The following is a 19,812-nucleotide window of genomic DNA, read 5'->3' on the forward strand; positions in this document are numbered from 1 at the left end:
AGAAATCTTTAATAAATAAATAAATAAATAAATAACTCTGAAGAATTGTTGGCATTTTTCAGTAACATATTTTGAAGTTTAAGATGGTAAATAAACATTGCTTTTCTCTTCAAAACCTTTAAAAAAAAAAAAAAAAGAAAAGAGGCTAAGGTGGGAGCATTACCAGACAGTCTCTGGGAAGAAAAGGGGGTGGTATTTGTCACTGTTCATTTATTTAGAGTCTGTCCATGTGGAACGAAGAGCAAGGGAAAGAATACGGCGAGCCTCAGGACGCCCGGGAAGTGGCTGTCTGTATAGAGCATGGTAGTAAATATAGAAATACATCTACAGAGAAGCGTTCACACTGTTGATTGGGAGAAAAAGGCCTTCAGGTCTGTAAAGAGAGGGAAGGGAAACCGGAAGCTACAATAATTCTAGTGCCTTGATGTTAGAAATCTTAATTGGGTAGGGGGAGTCATATTTTTTTTCTGAGAACAAGCAGTATAGTTAAAATTTTATGATTATCTACAGTTATTAAAATGTATGTCTGTGTATTTTATAAAATAATTTTAAACTTATAAAATTAAAGGAATTAAAAAAATCATCTGCCAGTGTTAAAATTTAATTGAATTTTGCCATTCTAAAATTAGTACTCACTACAAATAAGTAAATAAATAGTAAAAAAAAAAATATTTTCTTGCAGTTGTTACCCAGAATAAAATGAACACTTTGGCCTATTTGAGTCATTAGATTAAAACACTATAACAATGAGTATGCTTTACTTGCTTTCTCTTTATCAAAGTTTTAATAAATATTAATAGCCAAGCTCATTACTATACCATAGAGCATTTTCACCTGGAGCTTGATAGCTTATCAGTAAAGAAGCTATGCAATACTAACAAGACCAAAAAGGGGCCCCTTTAGTGGAGGATGGGGGTGACTTTAGCTCCTAAAAGAGTGATAAGTGTAAGCAATGATAATCATTATGTAAAAATCTGTGAATACATCTTCACATGCACAATTCTTAATTCCTCCAATTCCCCAGACCCTGGAAATCACTGGAAATGGAAACTGTGGGGATTTTTCAGTTGGTGCTGGGATGTAGCTCAGTGTTTGTCTAGGATGCACAAAGCCCTGGCTTTGATCTACAGCATTACAACAAGCAGGCCTAATGGTGACTATCTGCCACCCTAACACTCAGAAAGTTGAGGCAGGGGGATCAGAAGTGTAAGGCCACACTTGCCTACATAGCAAGTTTGAGCCTGCTTTGAACTACATGAGACACTGACTCAAATGAAAACTGTCCATTAAAAGGAAAGACTCATCAGCTATACTGACTGTAAAAAGGGAGCAATATTATGCCATATTTCATTCAGTGAACCTGAAATTCCTCAATGGTTTCGAAAGTTCTTTTTCTTTTTTTACAAAAGCATTTTGGATAATGAAAGTAGGCAGGATAATAGAAAATTACTTCTATGCAATTTCTAATGAAATAATTGAAATAATTGCATGAGGTAATACACTTAGTGAGTGAATTCACAGACAAAAGCCGAGAATTTACATTGAGAACAGTCATTCTTCACATGTGATAATGTGCAGTCATTCATGCACCATCTAAAGACACGTGAGATGAAAGAGGCTGGGGAAGTAATTCAATGACAGGGCACTTGTCTGCCAAGGGTAGACCCTCACTCTACAAAGGAAGCCAAAAGAAAGGACCCCCTATGAAGTATTCCTGACACACATAAAAAAAATTGTCCCTACGTCTCCTCCAACACTTCAATGCTAATGTCCGTCTTCTAGCCTGCAGGCCACATCTAGTTCTGAGGGCTTATAAAAATAAAGTGTTATTGGAACAGAGAGACGCCCGGCTCCTCTGTAGGGTGTCTACACCCTGGGTAGGGTGGCTTACCAGCAACCAAGTCATGGCTGCAGCATAGGCTGCCTGGCCAGCAAAGTTGAAAATATTCGCTAATTCGCTTTGTACAAAATTTGATACAAGGAAGTAAACAGACACCTTTGAAACAATTAGGGATATTTTAGTGTTCTGTACCATTGTATTAATTCTGTGAGTGATTCAAATAATTCTCTGACTATATCAGAAGTGCTTGCATTCTCTTATAAATGGTGTTGAGGTGTGTAAAGAGACATTGACCGACATGTCTAGAGACTTGCTTTAAGACGTGTAACAGGGAACAGCTGCAATGGATTAGGAACCACGTTTTAAGGATGCTTTAAAAGTTCTGAAATATTTAATTTCGTGCTTATTTTTATTTTGGGGTAGACTTGGTCTCATTAGTCCTGGCTGGACAGAAACTTTTCATGTAGACAAGTCTAGCCTTGAACTCACAGAGATCAATCTGCCTCTGCCTCCTTAGTGCTGGGATTAAAGACATGTGCCACTATGCCTAGTTATTTAAATTTTACTTTAAATGGGAGTCTATTCAAAATAGATAAGAATGTGGATTTTTAAAAACCACTTCCATTTTATAGGGTTTTAAAGCTTCCATTTTTCTCACTATTATTAAAATTGCTTACATCTTACAGATATATTTTTAGCTAAATCTTACTAACATTAAGAATATATGTCTAATAGAATTACCAACATTTCCATGAACTTTGAGATAATTTATAATTCTCTACCTAGTATCTCACTTAATTCCTGACAGTAATATTCATTTGCTTATAATTACTCAAGCTAAGAATTACACATGATGTTTTGATATCATAATTTGCAGGCCTTTTATTACCAAAGCTTCATATCTTTCATATGTTTGTTTGTGACCCTTTTTTATGTATCTGATTACTTCTTCATATCTTTTTTACTTAAATATTCAGATGTTCTTAAAGTTTACATATGTTATATTACATGGTATTAACAGACTATTTTGACTTTTACCTTCCTAATGTTTTGAATATCCAAATATTTTTTATTTTTCAAGTCTCTACATATGTTCATTTCTGATTTCTTCCAAGAATTTTTATACATGCTTAAAATATCTTTTTATACTTAAAGATCAACTAAATGAAGAGTCATACTATTTCCTAGATGCCGGTAGCTTCACTTTTCATTTTTATTATCTCTATCTGGAATTCATTATGAAGTTCAGTGTCAACGTTAGATAGTAACTATTACTTTATTAAATTTTTAGGAAATCAGTCACGTTAATATGTTTCCAATGCTTCTACGTAGAAATTTGAAAGCAATGGATATTTTGGTCAGTTAATTTATACATCTTAAATCTTAACATCACCAAAATGTTTACAGGTGTGTACGGATTTGTTTTGTCAGCTTTCCTGATATTTAACAAGTGTGCCTAACAACCAGTATAATCAAGCAGATTTGGTAGCAACTACGGTGGCCAAGGCCTACTTCAATGCCCTCGCACTAGCTACGTAGAATTGTTAGACCATTTACAACACTAAAACAGTAGCTTTCAGAGCTAGGCATGGTAGCACAGGCCTTCAATTCCAGCAATCGAGAGGCAGAGGCAAGTGGATCTCTAAGTTGAAGGCCAGCATGGTCTACAGTAAGTTTCAGGACACCCAGGGCTACACAGGGAAGCCCTGTCTGGAGAAACCAAACCAAAGCAAACCAAAACAGGCCCACAAACTCAGAGATTAGAAATAAAAACACTCTACCAAAGTCTAAGAAGAATCTTTCTATGCCTCCTGGTCCCTCTTGAAATAGAAGATCTCAGAGCTCACCCGCTTTCCAAAATGTCAAACTAAGCAATTCCAGGAGACACATTTAAATTCACCATCATTCAGAAGAAAACGATGCTTTTGTAGCCTGATATTTTGAGACATTCAGTTACACTTGGTTGCCACTCCATGTTCAGTTATATAAGGTCAGGGAAATCAATGTCATTGTAAGGGAGCATTACTTGGAATAATATGAAAGACTGCTTCATTCTCACAAAAAAATTATTGATTTACATTCATTCAACAAATGGTTTACAGAGTATCTACTGTGTGCCAGATGTTGCTAATACAATTGCTCCAATACTGTATTTTTTAATATTGCTTGATAAATATATATATATATATATATATATATAATATCAAAGCTTAAACTCATGATTAATATAACCATGTCTAATTCTAGCCATTCACCATACACTGAAAGGATATAGGTGAGGCAAGGAAACATCCCATACATGCCTATTCTGTAATTCTAATAATGTCTTAGAGATGGAGGACCTGGGGCTCTGAGAAGAATTCCCTGCTTACAGAGACTAAATGGTTGACACAGAGTTGTATGAAAAACATGTATCTTTTAAAAAATCACCATATATTTTTTTCTTTTCACTTTTCTGTGCTTGAGCCTGTTCTGAGAGGAGCACCAACAGTTCTCAGAACGCTCAAATTCAAAACAGACAAAGCAATCTGTCAGAAAGCAGTCATCCCATAATAAGCAGACCACAAAAATTTGAGGCCAGAAAGGCTTCCATGTTTCCGTGAAGGCAGTGCTCCTGCCCCCACACAGGGAGCGGCGGGCACAGAGAGCACGCTGCGGCCGTCAGTGTTGTAGTCGAGAACTCTGCTCTTTTACTTATTCGCTTACCATTAGCAATCTTTTCATAGTAAGAACTCACAAGTGTAGATGACTCTAGACTGATTTTGCTTCAGAATCACACAACGTATACTTATCATCTTGCGTCCAGTGCTGAGATATAATAAGCTCATCAATCTATCCTCTGATAACAATTACTGAATTCCTAGTGGGAGTCAGGGATTCTGTATAGATGCCATGATAACCGGCACACACAGGTTTTCCCCCAGGGAGCTAGCATTGCAGCAAGGAGGGCAGACAGCAGATAAACAAGTAGGAAAAATATGTAAAGAGGACACGTAGGAGTGCCATGTGCATTAATGAAGCTCACTGGATGGCATTCTATAGAGTAAAGAGTAGGAGGGGCCTTGTTAGACAGCTTGTCATGGAGAGCTCCTAAAGAGGTAATTTGAGCTTAGGAGAGGGAGAAAGGAGAGAGAGAAAGGAGAGAGAGCAGGGAATGGGGAAGGATGGGGAGACAGAGAGATGGGGGAGGGAGAGGGAAGACACACACACACACACACACACACACACACAGAGAGAGAGAGAGAGAGAGAGAGAGAGAGAGAGAGAGAGAGAGAGAGAATGAATATAGGAATATAGACAGGTAAACCAATTCCAGGCAAAGGAAAGAAGAGTGTTAAAAAAAACAATCTTCTGAGATAATAAAGGATAAAGGATACAGCAAGGAAGGTGACAGGTGGATTATGGGGGACAGTGGCTAATACTGAGGTTGGAAGAAGGCTGAAGCCCAAGCACTTGTCAGGAAGGCTGTAGGAATCACTAAGCTCATCTCAAGTTTCTCAGCACGCTAAGCATGAAACGACACAGATCTATCTAGTGGTTTGTGCTGATAAAGAGCCAGCTTAGTTCTGTTTTAAGCACTTAATGCATATCTTTACTAATTTAATCCAATGTCCCCCTCAGAGAGTCACTACTGCCAGCATGACTTCCTGGGCACATACAAGACCTGCACCTTCCTAAGCTTGTAACTATTGACTGGGTAAAGCCATGGTCCGAATCCAGATAGGCAAGACCTGAATCTTCTTCCTCACTGTGCTTTGTTCCGGTTTTAGAAACAAAAGGTCAGAGGCAAATAAATCCACCTAAAATCCACTACTACAGCACAACCGAGGAGAAACAGTGGGCTGATTGGGTTTTTAAGAGTAAAAATTGAGAAAAGGAGATGTATTTAAGATATACTTGGAAAAACAATGAAAACCATTTATTTATTGTATTGAAAAATGGGAAAGGAACAAAGCCATATTCTGTATTTTTTCCATGAAGTAGCAATATGGTGGCTCATTCCAGGATAAAGAAAAAATGAAATCATGAGTATGTCAGTAGTGAAATAAAATATTCTGACTTTTCTGTGGTAAAATCGAGGGACAGATTAAACACAGCATTGTGATGTGGAACAGACACTTGGGTGATTGAGCCTCGATCTCAAGGACAGGCTGAATATCATCACACAGAACAGGAGGTTCACGCAGGAGGCAGAGGTACGAGCGCTGAGGAGGAGAAAGATGATTGTGTGGAGCATCACTGAGAGGCCAAGGGAAAGATGGTGGACAAGGGAATCTAAGGTTTGCCAGCATGGCCGCTCACTTGCTAGTCAATGGCAAATTGAGACAAGAGTTCTGGTGGCCTGTCGCAGTGAGGAAGAGCAGAGGACTTGTGTGCGGGGTCTAGGGGACCTTTGTTTTCCCTCAATGCTGTGGAACATCGTGGGTGCTGATGGGCATGGCTTGTCTAAGTACCCAGATGAACACCTCACCCTCAGCCATGTAACCTGCGTCTTGCAGAACAAGTAGACCTTGGGGTAATTGTTTACTGGACACTTCCCTTGTTTTGTTTCTTGGAGACAAAAATAATCATCTCACATGTGAACATTCCCAGGATTTCTGAGCTAGTTTGGAGCCCCGGGTTCTCCCTTAAAAGTCCCTGGATGAAGTACTGGGCAGGATAGGGGACGGTATGGGAGAAAGTGGACCAGGGCCATTGTATACAACAGGGTCTGTGACTTGGTTTCCTTCCAAGACTCGGTTGTTTAACATGTCCCTGGAAAAGGAATCTAGAATGAAAATATCAGGGCAACACATTTAATATAGCATGAGGAACACATTCAAGTGATGTTCTGGTGGAGAAGAGGCTGAAACTAGGAAGCTGGGGAAGTTGGCTGACTTGAAAGGAAGGTTTTGAATCGAGCTGTCATGAAAGCTTTAGGCCAGTGGTTCTCAACCTTCCTAATGCTGTGACCCTTTAATACTGTTCCTCACAGGCCGGGTGGTGGTGGCACACGCCTTTAATCCCAGCACTTGGGAGGCAGAGGCAGGCCAATCTCTTTGAGCTCAAGGCCAGCCTGATCTACTAGGGCTAGTTCCAGGAAGCAAAAGCTACAGAGAAACCCTGTCTTGAAAATCAAAAAAAAAAAAAAAAAAAAAAAAAATACTGTTCCTCATGTTGTGGTGACCCCAACCCTAAAACTAGTTTTTGGTGCTACTTCATAACTGTAATTTAGCTACTGTTAGGAATTGTCATGTAAATATCTGTGTTTTCCAATGGTCTTTGGTGACCCCTGTTGAAGGGCCCTTTGACTCCAACAGGGGTCATGATCCACAGATTGGGAACTGCTGTGCTAGGCAGGAACAGATCTTTACGAGCTTCCGTGTCTTCAGCAACATGATTTTTATTACAGTTTCTAGCTCATGACTTTTTCAAGGCTCAGATTTTTTGTTTTCTCTACATTTATTTTTTTAAATAAAAATAAATGGAACTGTGTGAGAAGAAGGTAAACCTGGACAAATGGAAGGGAAGATAGAGAGACAGACCAGGGAAGAGAGAGAGATAGACCAGGGAAAAGAAAGAGAGAGAGAGACCAGGGAAGAGAGAGACCAGGAAGTCAGTTTTCAAGCCTCCAGAACTCAGTGTTAAGAAAACGTGCATCCTCACTAGAGTGGCGTGGACCATAGGAAACTGTCCTGTAGTAATACGTTTCCCCTTCCTTCTAGTTCTTCTCATCCCGAATATCTAAAGACAACGGTGGATAAAATAAAGCAAGGCCTAAAACAGAAGAAAAGGACAACCTGGAATGCCTTTTGTATAGGCCATTATTTGCAATATTTGAGACTTGTTTTTGGAAACAAAGAATTGTTTCAGATAGTATTTTTTATAAAGGTCTATTTTTATTTTATATTTAATTCTGTGTATATGTGTGTGCCTGCAGGTGGGTACGTGTATATGAGTGTAGGTGTCTGCAGAAGCCAGAGGTGTGCATGCCCTAGAGCTGGAGTTACAGCTGGGCACAGGGTCATATGAGTCACATGATATGGGTGCCTGGAATCCAACACAGGGCTTCTGCAACCGCAGCAAGAGCTCCTAACCGATGATCCATTATTCTAGCCCTAATATATGCTTATATTGGTTGGTGCTAGGGATGGAGACTAAAAGCTGAACGTTGCTCATGTTAAACAAATGAGCTACACAACCAGCCTATCTTAAAAAAAAAAAGAAAAAGAAAGGGAAAGAAGAAGCATGCTCCTACATAGTCTAATTCCTGTGGCAGTTCTAAGGCCAAACTCAGAATTCTGAATGTCAGCGTCAGAGACGAAACATGCATCTACAGAAGAATGGCTTAGATAAAGATGCTCCTTAGCAGACTATTCTGTCAGCACCCGGCGGCATGAAAGATAGAGATATTTGCGTGCTGACAAGCAATGGCAGGTGTGGGTACTGGCCACAGTGCACCTGCTGGGGCCCTGCTCCAGTTTAGCCATTAGAACAGCTCCTCTCCTATAACATGAGTTCTCCACGTATGTACCCAGCGAATGAGCACAGTCTGGCATGAAGTCATACAAAGCCAATTTTAGAAATGAAACCATATCTACTCTGATAGATGCCCTTCCATGCTTCCTATGGAACATGTTTGTCAGTTTTCAATTAAATTATAAAGCACATTTTCACTGAACTTAGACTCCCCCCCCCCCTGCAAAAAAATACTAGATTACATAGAAGGAAAGGTTAGGATCTACAGGGCCTCTGAGAGTCAGGCTAGTGTTTCATGGGAACCCCCACCCCCACCCTAACAGGCAACCACACAGAAGACAGAAGGAAGATGCCATCTGTTATTGAAGAGGAAGAACCCAGAGAAGCGCACAAGAGCATGCTAACGGGAGGGAAATGGTCTCTGCTGGGATGGGGTGAGTACGGCATGGGCTTCAGAACAGGTTTAAGCACACCCGGCCAAGTGGTCTGGGTTCTCTGCAAAGAGACAAGTCACCAGCCTCCCCTAGGGTTCACAGCAAGCACCCCACAGAGACTCCCAGGCAAGGATGTTGATTTCCCAGTGCTCAAGGACTACCTAGTCTCTAGAGGCTCTTTCCTCATGCAGACAGGAGCTGAGCTGCGCCTTCAAAGCAGGAGGCAGGCTAGTAGATCTGCAGGGAAGGTGTGGGCAGCTACTTTGCCCCCAGATCAGGAAAGTCACCCTAGACGAAAATGCACCAAGCAGTTTTGTCTATTTGAACCTCCCTGTGGCTCCAATTGGTCAGCTAGGAGATAAGACTTCCTGAGACTAAAGCCACCTAAGTGTGAAGTAGGGCAGGGGCTGATGTCAAGTCAGCCCAGGAGATACAGTGCTGAACATCTTCTAGCTTGTAGTCTGAGCTGCTGGGTTTGCTCAGGGCTGTGCGACCAAGCAGGAGAGCAGTCAGTATTCCTCACAGTTTTCTTGATATACTGGGCACTTTAAAGACTTTGGACTTGACCATACATTGGCTTCCACTTCTCATGCCACTCTCTGCTTTTCAAACTCTTAGCTAGCATCAAATTGTAAGACTTTAAGACAAGCCTGAAGCCATTTTTTGACAATTCTGAATCCTCTCAGCCTCTGTGCCATAGTGCTTCCCCTCCTTCCCTGGGAACCAAGGACCTAAAAGCTACACTCGCACGTACTTGGAACGTACTGGGAAATGGGGTCAAAATGACCTCTTACCTCATCTGATCTGGCAACAGCTCTCCAGTCAATTATTGGTAATAGCCTTTTCAAATAAGCCAATCGGAATAGTCAAAGAACAACCCCCTTGCTTCTGTGGCCCCTTTAAAAGTAGACTGTACCCGCTATTCGAGGTCCCTCGGCTTCCTGAATGCTGGGGGACCCTGACATGGCAGAATTAATAAAATCCTCATGCTTTTGCATCGGCTGTAGTGTGTGAGATGGTCTCTGAGGGCAACTCCTTCTCCGTGTTTGGACGCCAGAGTCCAACAAAACCTTTATATGCCAACTTTTGAGGGGAGCATTTTATGAATTTCTCTGTCTATCAGCTACCCACAGCATTGTGAGGGTAACTTCTCTATGGAGGTATCTATCTATCTATTTATTTATTTATTGAGGCAGGGTTTCTCTGGGAATTAGCCCTGTCTGTCCTGGAACTCACTTTGTAGCACAGGGTGACCTTGAACTCACCAAGATCCTCTTGCCTCTGCTGGGATTAAAGGCACCACCACCGCCTGGCATTCTTTGGTTGTTTGAAGACACTGGAATTCCCAATACAGGAATGTTGCTTTAAATTGACAAAAGCATTAATGTGGCTACTGGCTTTTGCTTCAAGAATGACTATCATTGGGTCCATTTCTCAATAAACCTTCTTAAATTGGTGATAATTCTTCCCTTGTTGTCTATTCATGAATACAGGGTGCTAGGGAGTCCTGCGCTATGACAGAAATGCAATTCTGGCAAATAACCAAGGCTCTGAATTGCACTTGGTGCTTTCCTACTCTGGTCTCAAAATATTTTTTCCAAACTGCCTGGGTCGAGGAGTATGTTATGTCTTGAATTTTCTCTGGAAGTTGGAATATGTGCATAAACAATACTGAGGTTCAGATCTGGAAGCACTTCAGATGTGGGTTAGGAATAGCTCTAGCAATATACCCATATCCATCCTCATATACACCACCATCTTTAGTATCTCTCCTATTTCTTTTATTGTCTACAATCTTAATCAAGTACTTGTTGCCTGCTAATGACTCAATATTTATTACTAATGTTTTATTTGCTCCCATTCCAGTTAAGCTTTGGAGAAACTGTCTAACTTCCTCTATCTGCCACCCTTCTCTCAGGACCCAGGTTCCAGCCTCCTGTGATTTGGGTTGGGCTTCCCAACAGTTTTCTGCACTGCTTTGTCTGTGACCATTAATATCTACTGCTGGATAACTGTGACATCACCGACATCTACTCCTGGATAATTATTTAATGCAGTTTTTTCAAACCTTATTTTTAATTATTTGTGCGTATGTTAACTTATGTGCGTGAGGATGTTCAAGAGGGTGTTGGGTTCCCTGGAGCTAGAGTTACAGGCATTTCGAGCTGCCTGATGTGGGCTCTAGAAGCTGACCGCGGGTTCTCTGCCAGAGCTGTACTTGCTCTTGACCAGTGAGTCACCACTCTAGCCACAGCCCACCTTCTTGTAATTTAGTGGTGGCACCTGAACCTTGGTTTTTTTCCTCTGGAGACTCATCTCCTTCCTGTGGACTCAGACACCATTGCTTAGGATTCTTTCCTTGTCTCTGAATGTTCAGCCTTGGAGGTGGTGTTGGTGTCTTGGTTTCTCTTTCTGCCTGTTTCCCCTGATGGTGTTCTAAATCAGGGCCCTCCTTGGGACTTGCACCATCCATGAACTTCAGCTGTTGCCATCCTTCAGTTGTGTTAAAGGCATCTGCTTTGTTCTTAAATGCAGTCAAGTCTAAACCGAACAATTTAGTTGACTTCTTCCTTTTTCCCAGTTCTGTAATTCCATTATATTCATTTAGTAGCAATCAAGATAAGACCTCTCCTTTCCCTTCCACATGAAGCTGGTACCCAAGACCTACTTATTGTGGTTGCAAAGCTCACAGCTATCATTTGATTCATCATCGCTTGTACTGCACAGCGGCTATAGATCCAGGTAAGCCCTTTACCATCATCCCATGCTCTCTTCATCCATTGTCTGCCACCACAGAAACACAGAGAACCATCTAAAGTAGAAAACTGGCTGTAATTCCTCCCTGCTGAAAACTGCTCATTAGTTTTTCAAGATATCGGAGAACTCCAAAACAGCAGCCCCTGAGCCATGGCTGGCTACTGACACATGTTGTCTGGCCCACAGAGTTAATTACAATGTTGTATTGCTAAGATTCTGAACGACTGTAGAAGCAACACACATACACCTAGTTTTAAAGTCCCCTCCAGTGTCTTTCATCAGTCTACGTCATTGATCTGATTTTTGTATGGATACTTAATCTCACACTTCAAGAGTTTTACATGGAATATACGCCCTTCCCAATCTAGTCGAAGCTTCTTTTATCTATCTCATCTCACGCTTTGAGTCAAGTCTGCTGATGTCAAAGTTTCTGTTTATTCAGCACACTATGCTAACAAATGTTACTTCTTTGAAAACTTGGGCTTAGGAAATATGAGAGGCCAGTGTTGACAGTAAGTGGAGGAACAATCTCATATTACATAGGGGTGTGTATGGATATGGGTAAAAGGGACAGGGACGGTAAGTGAGCAAGTCAACAGTATGGGGACCATATCCCAAGGTTTGTTATCCTATTGTTTAGGCAATAAAATGAAGAGCCTTTCTTATCGCAATGGCTCATTCATTCTGGTAGCTGTAGCACAACTCCTCATCCTCGGCAAGTGTCTAACAAATGCTTACTGGACAAATAAGCGTTGTCAGGAACTTGTAACATGATGGGTTTCCCAATACACTTAAGCATCCATTTCTCTTCCTTTCCTTCTTTAATTGTAACCATCGAGTGTCCGGGTTTCATTCTAGGTGCGCCCTGTACACTCACTGGCCATCTGCTCCATGCCATTTTCATCTCAGAAAAAGAAAGCGAGAGAATAACAAGTGTAGGTACAGAGGGTAAATCCAGAGAGCGGATCGCATAGGAAAATAAAGTAAGAAAATCCTTTCTCCCATCTTCATTTTCCTACAATTTGGGCACAAATTAAACCCCATTATATAAATATAATTATTACTATTGCTAAGACTAAGTATGCAAGATATTTGTCTATACAAGTAGAAACTGTGATTTTGGGGGATATTGAAGCATTTCTTTTGCTCCATAGCCAGTGGTTACCAGCCCCACCATCTTCCACATTTGTGCAGTTTATAGTGAGATTTTGGGCATCACCCTGATCCCTGCTGCCTGCATACACTCACGTGTCACAGAACATAAGCTTGTGAGCCTAAGACATGCATAAGAACTCTAAAACGTAGATTCTCAAGCTCTCGAATACCAGGATGGCAGTCTTACTTAGAAAGGAGCCCAAATGTCCACATTTCAAACAAGGAAAGTTATTCTAAACCAGACAAGCAGCATCTGAAACTGTCATGATGAGAGCTTTAGAACGTGCAGGCTCTTCAGGTTGGGCACAATCTTGTACCCTTAGATGTGGCTCAGTTCTTTCAGGGTGATTCATCAGTCCCCACTCCTAAGGTCTTCTTTTAATTGAATGGGAAAAGGTTGTTCTTATCCTCCTCTGTTTATAACAACAAGAAATACTGCCTATAAGCCTAACACTCATAACCTATTCCACTAGGTATATACTTAGGTGAGCTAAGAAGCTATGTACTTGGAATATATATATATATATATATATATATATATATATATATATATGCCACAGTGTCTAAGCCCCCAGACTCATTCAAGCGATAGTCAGGTCTTAGGATCTTTGTGCTTCAGTTCACAGAGGGTTGGCAGTGATTCAATGATGGTACAATTTGGTATTGCAGCTTATGCCAGTTGAAACAGTTCATCTCAATGCTGATATCATCACGCTCAAAGGTTCATTCTATCCAGGTGCCGACTTTGCTCAAGCCACAAGCCAGGCAAAAGCAAAGCAGGGCTATTTCTGCTTGGCAAGGCCTGGCAGATTTCTGAAGGCTTGGCCACGCCTCAGCAGTGCTAAGCAGGTTATAATTTGCCTTAATTGTTCTGCCACAAACAGTAGCAATGATTACCTCGAGGTCAGCCTCAGTCCAAGATTTTACCCAAGCCGCTGTAAAAACTCAAATTCTGCAAATACCTCACTTGAGATGAGACGGCAAAGAAAGTCTGAATCAGACTCCTTGGTGCATGTTTTCCTTGGCAGAACTCATAGACTTGTCCACGCATCTCACCTCCGCACGTGCATCGGAAGCATGAAGATAATTCTGAGAAATTATTGGTATCCCATAAAATAAGCAGCGTTCTCTATGCCTGATCTCTTCCACCTGCCGTGTTTACAAGGCACCCCGTGGAGAACTAGCTTCAAACCCAGCAGTCCATCTGCCTCCGATTCTAAGGGGGTAATTATTGCCTCAACTAAGCAAGGAGGAACGCACAGCAGGCTGCTAACTACGGCAGGTGACTGATGGCTGTACCTCACACCCACAGAAGTCACCAGCTCTCCTAATGGCAGCCAGGGTCATGATACAATGACAAACAAGTCATCAATAACCAAAATAACAACAACAAGCCCAATCAAACAAAGAACTACCATCCCCCATCAAAACAACAACAACAAAAAACCCAAACCCAAAGCAAAAGAGGCCATGAATTTGAGAGAGCAAAGAAGATAGGTATATGAGAGGGGTGGTATGGAAGAAAGAAAAGGGGGAAATGATATTATATTAATCTCAAAAGATAATAAAAGATTTGAAGAAAGAATTAAAATAAATATATAAAAGCAGCCCCCCCCCAAAAAAAGGAGAAAAAAATTAATAGAAGCCTAGATTCAATAGGCTACATCCTAAACACAAATTGAATTGCCCTTGTGGATTTCACCACTCCTTATGGGCGTGTTAGAAACAAGGAACACAACCTGGGCAGAGGAATGGTGATACGATGCCAAAAGCATGTTCTAAATGAAACAAAACCCTGGCTTGAACAGGAGTACGCGAAAGCAGGTGCTTTATTCCCAGTCACAACATGAATTGTACTTCTTGTGTATTATTTACAGGAAGCTAAGAATCCACAATATTTGCCGTATACAACATAAGGCCTAGCCTCTCTGTCTCCAACCGCAGCCAAAGGCGAAGACAGGCTACAGACTGTTCCAAGGGGTCTACTTCAGCTCTGGAATGATGCCCACTTAATCAGATCGCACAGCGTCTAAGTGGTAGGTCTGGGATTCCAGCCCACCCTGGGAATCAGGTCTGGCTGGTAATAAGTCTGTGTTCTTCCCATTACACTACACAGCCGGGCCTGCAGCATAGTCTTTCTTGGTCTTGACGTCATTTATTAGAAGTTATTTTATTTGGTGTTTCTCATAATCAAAAATACAGAGAGTTATATAGAGATTGCTAATATAAAACTCAAACTGATATAACTTTTAGGTTTAATAAAAGAACATGCTTTAAAAGTTATAGAATTGTAAGACATTGAACTGGGCTGAGACGAAGGAAACGTGTATTGGTAGCTTACAACAGCCAGAAAGGGTCAGTGTGCACGTGTCAGGGTGGTAGGAGGAGCTTAGTTTTGGCTTCGTGGATTCAGTTACAGTCTGCCTGCAGGCCATACCTTCCTGCTGGGGAGGCCCAGCAGTGCTACTGTACCTGAGCAGAAGCTGTTGCTGCTGATCGTCCTCGCTGAGCGCCCAGAGCTGCTGGGGTTGAACTCTCGGCTTTCTTCCTCAGAAAAGGGAGACTCGGAGGCTGGAGAAACCTTGTTCTGCTGTTGGTGAGGCAGATGGGGCCGCAGAATCAAGCGGGGAATTCGGCTCCTGGAAATCTCCTTCTCCTGATGCTGTGCCCTCGGCTCCTTCTCCAAATTGGAAAGCCAAAAGAAAACAATCATTTTCCCTCTGTGGTGTCTGGGAGGTCATATTTCTGAGCACTGAACAGCCAAGCAGTCTGTACCTCAGTTGCTGAACTCAGCTCCCCAAGTCTTGCCTTTTGATCCTATAAATAGCACAAGTGCAAGTCTACAAGTCTCTCTCTCTCTCTCTCTCTCTCTCTCTCTCTCTCTCTCTCTCTCTCTCTCTCTCACACACACACACACACACACACACACACGTGACCCATCAGCATAAACACCACCCCACAACTCCAAGCCATTCCTCTCTCACCTTCTCATCCTCTCTTTTTCTACCACATTCAAGCCTGCGGGTTTCAAAGTCTCTGTATCACCCAGAGTGAACTCCAGCTTTTTAGGGTGTGTGTGTGTGTGTGTGTGTGTGTGTGTGTGTGTGTGTGTGTGCTTTTTCCTTTAGTTTCTTGTGCTATTCCTGTATTGCTGACAATTCCACTTCTGCTTTTCTGTCTCCTCACAAACTAGATAATGGATCATCCACACTTATCTTTAAAATCCCTCCTCTTCCGGACAGGGTCTTAATTATTCATTAATATCCTGGTACACACGGCTTGCTGCCAACAGAAAAGCAAACACATCCAATACCCAGGAAAATGGCTCCACCTTTTACATCACATCAAGCTTTTGTTTTGCCGAAAGGACAACCCACAAGAAGGAAATTTTTCTCTACTTAAAAATGCCTTTCTAATACCATGTCATGCTTTGGTTTAAAAAAATGAATAAGAAGTAGATTTTCACAATGTTTTCAGTTTGAAAGTCCCCTTTCTTAATAGCCAAAATGGCTGAGTAGGTAAGGTGTTCAGCCAAGCCAGCGGAGCTGAGTTTGATCCCTGGGACCCACAAGGTGGAAGAGGAGGACTCCTGCAAGTTTTTTCCCCCTGACTTCCACACTTGCTGTGGCACCCACACTAGCTCCCCACACAAATAAATAAACGTAATAAGAAATTAAGTTCTCTCTCCATCATTAGTTCATTGAATCGATCTTTACACCCCAGTGTTCAACACCGACACTTATACAAGTTCATCTGAACAGATGGGGAAACCGAGAGGCTGAAAGAGGCAAGAACTGTACATCCCCTAAAAGAACAGAACATCAGACCCGTGCTTTCAGGGTCCCCACTACTCTGCCTTGTTAAACCGGATTCCCGGAGCTCCCCCCCCCCGAAATTCCACAGCTCCTTCCAGCCTCTGTAACTGAAAGAGGGCTTTGGCTTAAATAGCAAATGCCAGTTCCCAATATGACCTCCTACTGTTTCCTAAGCTTACCAGGAAGGGTCAAGGCCAAAGCGAACACCTCGGACGAGAGGCCTCCCCAGGGAAAACCCCCTGCAGCCCAGAACCTGGCTCAGGCATCCATGCCATCCTGGCGCTGCAAGCCACACCCAGACTCTGGATCTGTCCAGCCCATCAGTCATCCAGCAGGTATCCCACGCCAGGCACTCTGCTTGGCGTACTGCAGACTCTTGAGCTGGGTCACTGTCACGCTGCGTCCTTATTTCTCAGTCATGAATACACCAAATTCCCTTTGCATGTCACACACACACACACACACACACACACACACACACACACACACACACAGAGGCAAACACAGGACACCAGCTAAAAGCTTCACCTCCAGTCACAGCTTTAGGATCTAGGATTAACCCTCTAAAAATCAATCATTTAAATCCTCATATTAATCCCCCAAATCTCTTCCTGTAGTGCCACCTCCCCATCTGCCACATCCCGTCACCCTCGGATGACCCTTGACTTCTCTGCTGTCTCCAGCACCTACTTCCCCCGGATTGCTTGGACTCTGAACACCAGGGTCCATTTCTCACCTGGTTCTCTACTAGGCAGGCTGTACCCACCTCGTCCTTTACTGAAGCCCTCTCGGACGGACCCTGTCACCGTGCCCGCACACCGGGTCCCCTTACCTTGCTCTCTCGGAGGGGTCCCATCTCGCCGCTGCCTGCCGGTACCCCGCGCCGCCGCCGCCTTCCAGGAGGAGGCACCTGTGAGCACCGAGCAAAGGAGGAGACTCTGCTGAGCCCGGGGCTGCGTGCGGCGACGGCAGCGGGTCCGCCGCGTCCCCGCCAGCGGTCGCGCTCGGCTCCGAGGGCGCGCCCGCCGCCCCGCCCCGCGGGACACGTGGTGCCGCCGCTCGCCGCCACTCCGGAGGCGCCTCCCGGTCGCCGCCTTCACCTGCGGCCGGGCACAGCTGCCTGGCACCTCTGAGCGCCGCACCCACCAGGTCTCCCGCCACGTCCCTCTCTCAGCGCCCCTCCCTTCTAAGCCGAGCTCGACCCACTGTGGGCAGACTGAGGCTTATTCGCAGCATCGCCAGCCCAGAAGGGTCCCCATCTTCTTTTGCACCTGGTCCGGGATTGGCAGGGGGTGTAAGTTGGATGGGGAGGGCGAGAAAAGCTGCGATATCAGATGGCCAAGATGGAGAAAGAGGGAAAGTCACCCTCCCCACTCGCTGTCCCTCTGTGACCTCTAGGTTTTAAGTCAACATATGATTCTCTACCAGGACTTCGCCCAAGGGAGGTGGGGCGGGTCCCGAAACCCAGGCAAGCGAATGCTGCTGGATTGACACAGCATATGGTTTGTAGGACTTCCTTCCAAGGCTGCGGTTCTCCTTGGAGGGATTTGCGTCAGAAGGGCCTAAGGTAGCAGTGAAACACGGCTGACACCAGGAGGCAGGAGCCCAGGGCCCACACACAGGCTTTTTAACCGAGCACACAATCCCATCCCCAGCTCTACAACCGTTCCCTGAGTACACCGTGAAGAAGGACCTGTATAGGCTGTAGACAGGACAGGACACCGTGCTTGGGAAACCAAGAGGAAGCCAGCACACCAGCTGAGACCCTACTTCAAGTTTGTCTGGCTTAATATGAGGAGTAATAATACCTCTTGAAGGGTAGCTGGGAGGGATAGGGAAGGAAAACAAGAGAGCTGTGTCCAATTGATAAAGCAGACCTTTTCCGGGACACCTAGGTCAGGTCCAGGTGATCCAATATCCGCAGGGGTCTTTTATGTGACAGGCAGCAAAAAGCATCTGTGGTGCAGCCAAGATGTTTAAGAAGCTCAAAAACGTCTCTGACGACAGAAGAGTTGCTAGCTATGCTATGCTCGGGTCTTCTGTGGTGACAGACTTAAACTTGTAAAATGACTTAAACACCCTTTACTCAGAGGTAGCCACGGGAGTGGTAGATGGTCTCCACACCCCAGGGTCCTGTGTGCAAGGATTGCCATCTTATTGGCATTCCTTTTAGTACCAACTCTGAAACCTAGGGGTGCGCTGAGTTCACAGAGACCCTGAAGTCGGAGGATTAGTGGAAATCAATTTGTTGGTTTCTTAAAACCCCCAAGAGATTGTATTCCACAAATCCTTATCCCCTTTTGATCTACTTAACAGAGATATAATCTTAGGATTTTCTGAGGTGGAGAAAAGGTGCTTAATTCATTCTTTCTCTACCCATAACTGTCTTAACCATGGACCTCACCAAGGTACAGCCCAAGAGGAGCCATACGATTTATTTCTAGAATTACGTGCCGGAATTTGCAAATGGTGAGATAGGCATGAACTAGGGACATCAAGGGTTGCTTCTGAACCCCCTACCAAGAACTGAAAAAATTGGTTGTAGGGACCTAACAGCAGAAACTGTCTACAGAGTTGTTCAAATCGAAATCTCAAAGGGAGTTCTGACATCCTCTGAACCTCTCTTTTGCCTTGCTCTTCTTCTCCTGTGGACCAACAGCACTATTCAGAGTGATGGAAACCTCACCTCTGCCTCTCCTGATAACAGGACTTGCAGAGGACCACACTTGTCCATCACTCTTCCTCATCTTCATTTGTAGCCTGATTGAGTCAGTTCAACAGTGGCCACTGAAGTCATTTGGCTTCCAGTTTCACCCCAGATTCTTCTCCAACCAATTAGTTATTTTCTTAACTCACAAAGCTTTATAGAAAACAAATTACTCACAGTCTTCCTTGATTTTACTTGGTTTGATTTTTTTTCCTGTTTGTTTGGGTGTTTATATTTTATTTATACATTTATTTATTGAGGTAATGCTGGAGACTAACCCGAGGGCCTTGCGTTTGCTAAGTAAGCACTCTGCCAAGAAATATCTTTGACCACTGAGTTAATCCTTGGCCTCTTTTATGCAAAGCTAAGTCAAATCACACTTCCCCATTAAACTCATTAATGCCTCCCTGCTTTTCCAACAGGTAGTATTCAGACCCCCGCCCCCAAGATGGCATCAAGGCCTTTCAAGCTCTAAGTGCTAATTGCCTCTCCTCTACAGGTGTTCTCGACCCTGGCACATCCCCTCGGCCTGCTGCTGTCTCCATAACAAATGGTTGTTGTCCAAATCGCAGTCTTTCAGTTCTCTCGAGGTTTCATGCCCTTTCCCCTCTAGACTTTTGCACACTGCTGGTCCCCCTGTTTACA

The 19,812-nt window shown here is 43.4% G+C and overlaps 1 protein-coding gene across 2 annotated transcripts in view; it reads right to left on the minus strand.

Moving 5' to 3' along the window:
- Sybu (syntabulin) overlaps positions 1–17,457 on the minus strand; it is a 61,905-nt gene extending 44,448 nt beyond the window's left edge. Inside the window, exons 1-2 of one of the 2 annotated variants that reach the window (XM_050163005.1) lie at positions 17,293–17,457; positions 15,118–15,322 (exon numbers count right to left, since the gene is read on the minus strand). In XM_050163005.1, coding sequence (XP_050018962.1) covers positions 15,118–15,322; positions 17,293–17,316 — 229 coding nt within the window. In that variant the 5' untranslated portion in view covers positions 17,317–17,457. Of the gene's footprint in view, positions 1–15,117; positions 15,326–17,292 lie in introns of both variants that reach the window. The other variant, XM_050162997.1, reaches the window with a different exon arrangement.
- Between the last annotated feature and the right edge of the window lie 2,355 nt (positions 17,458–19,812).

The sequence above is a fragment of the Alexandromys fortis genome, unplaced genomic scaffold (assembly GCF_014885135.2).
Source record: "Alexandromys fortis isolate MF-2015 unplaced genomic scaffold, M_Fortis_MF-2015_v1.1 scaffold_17, whole genome shotgun sequence".
In the NCBI taxonomy this organism is placed as follows: Eukaryota; Metazoa; Chordata; class Mammalia; order Rodentia; family Cricetidae; genus Alexandromys; species Alexandromys fortis.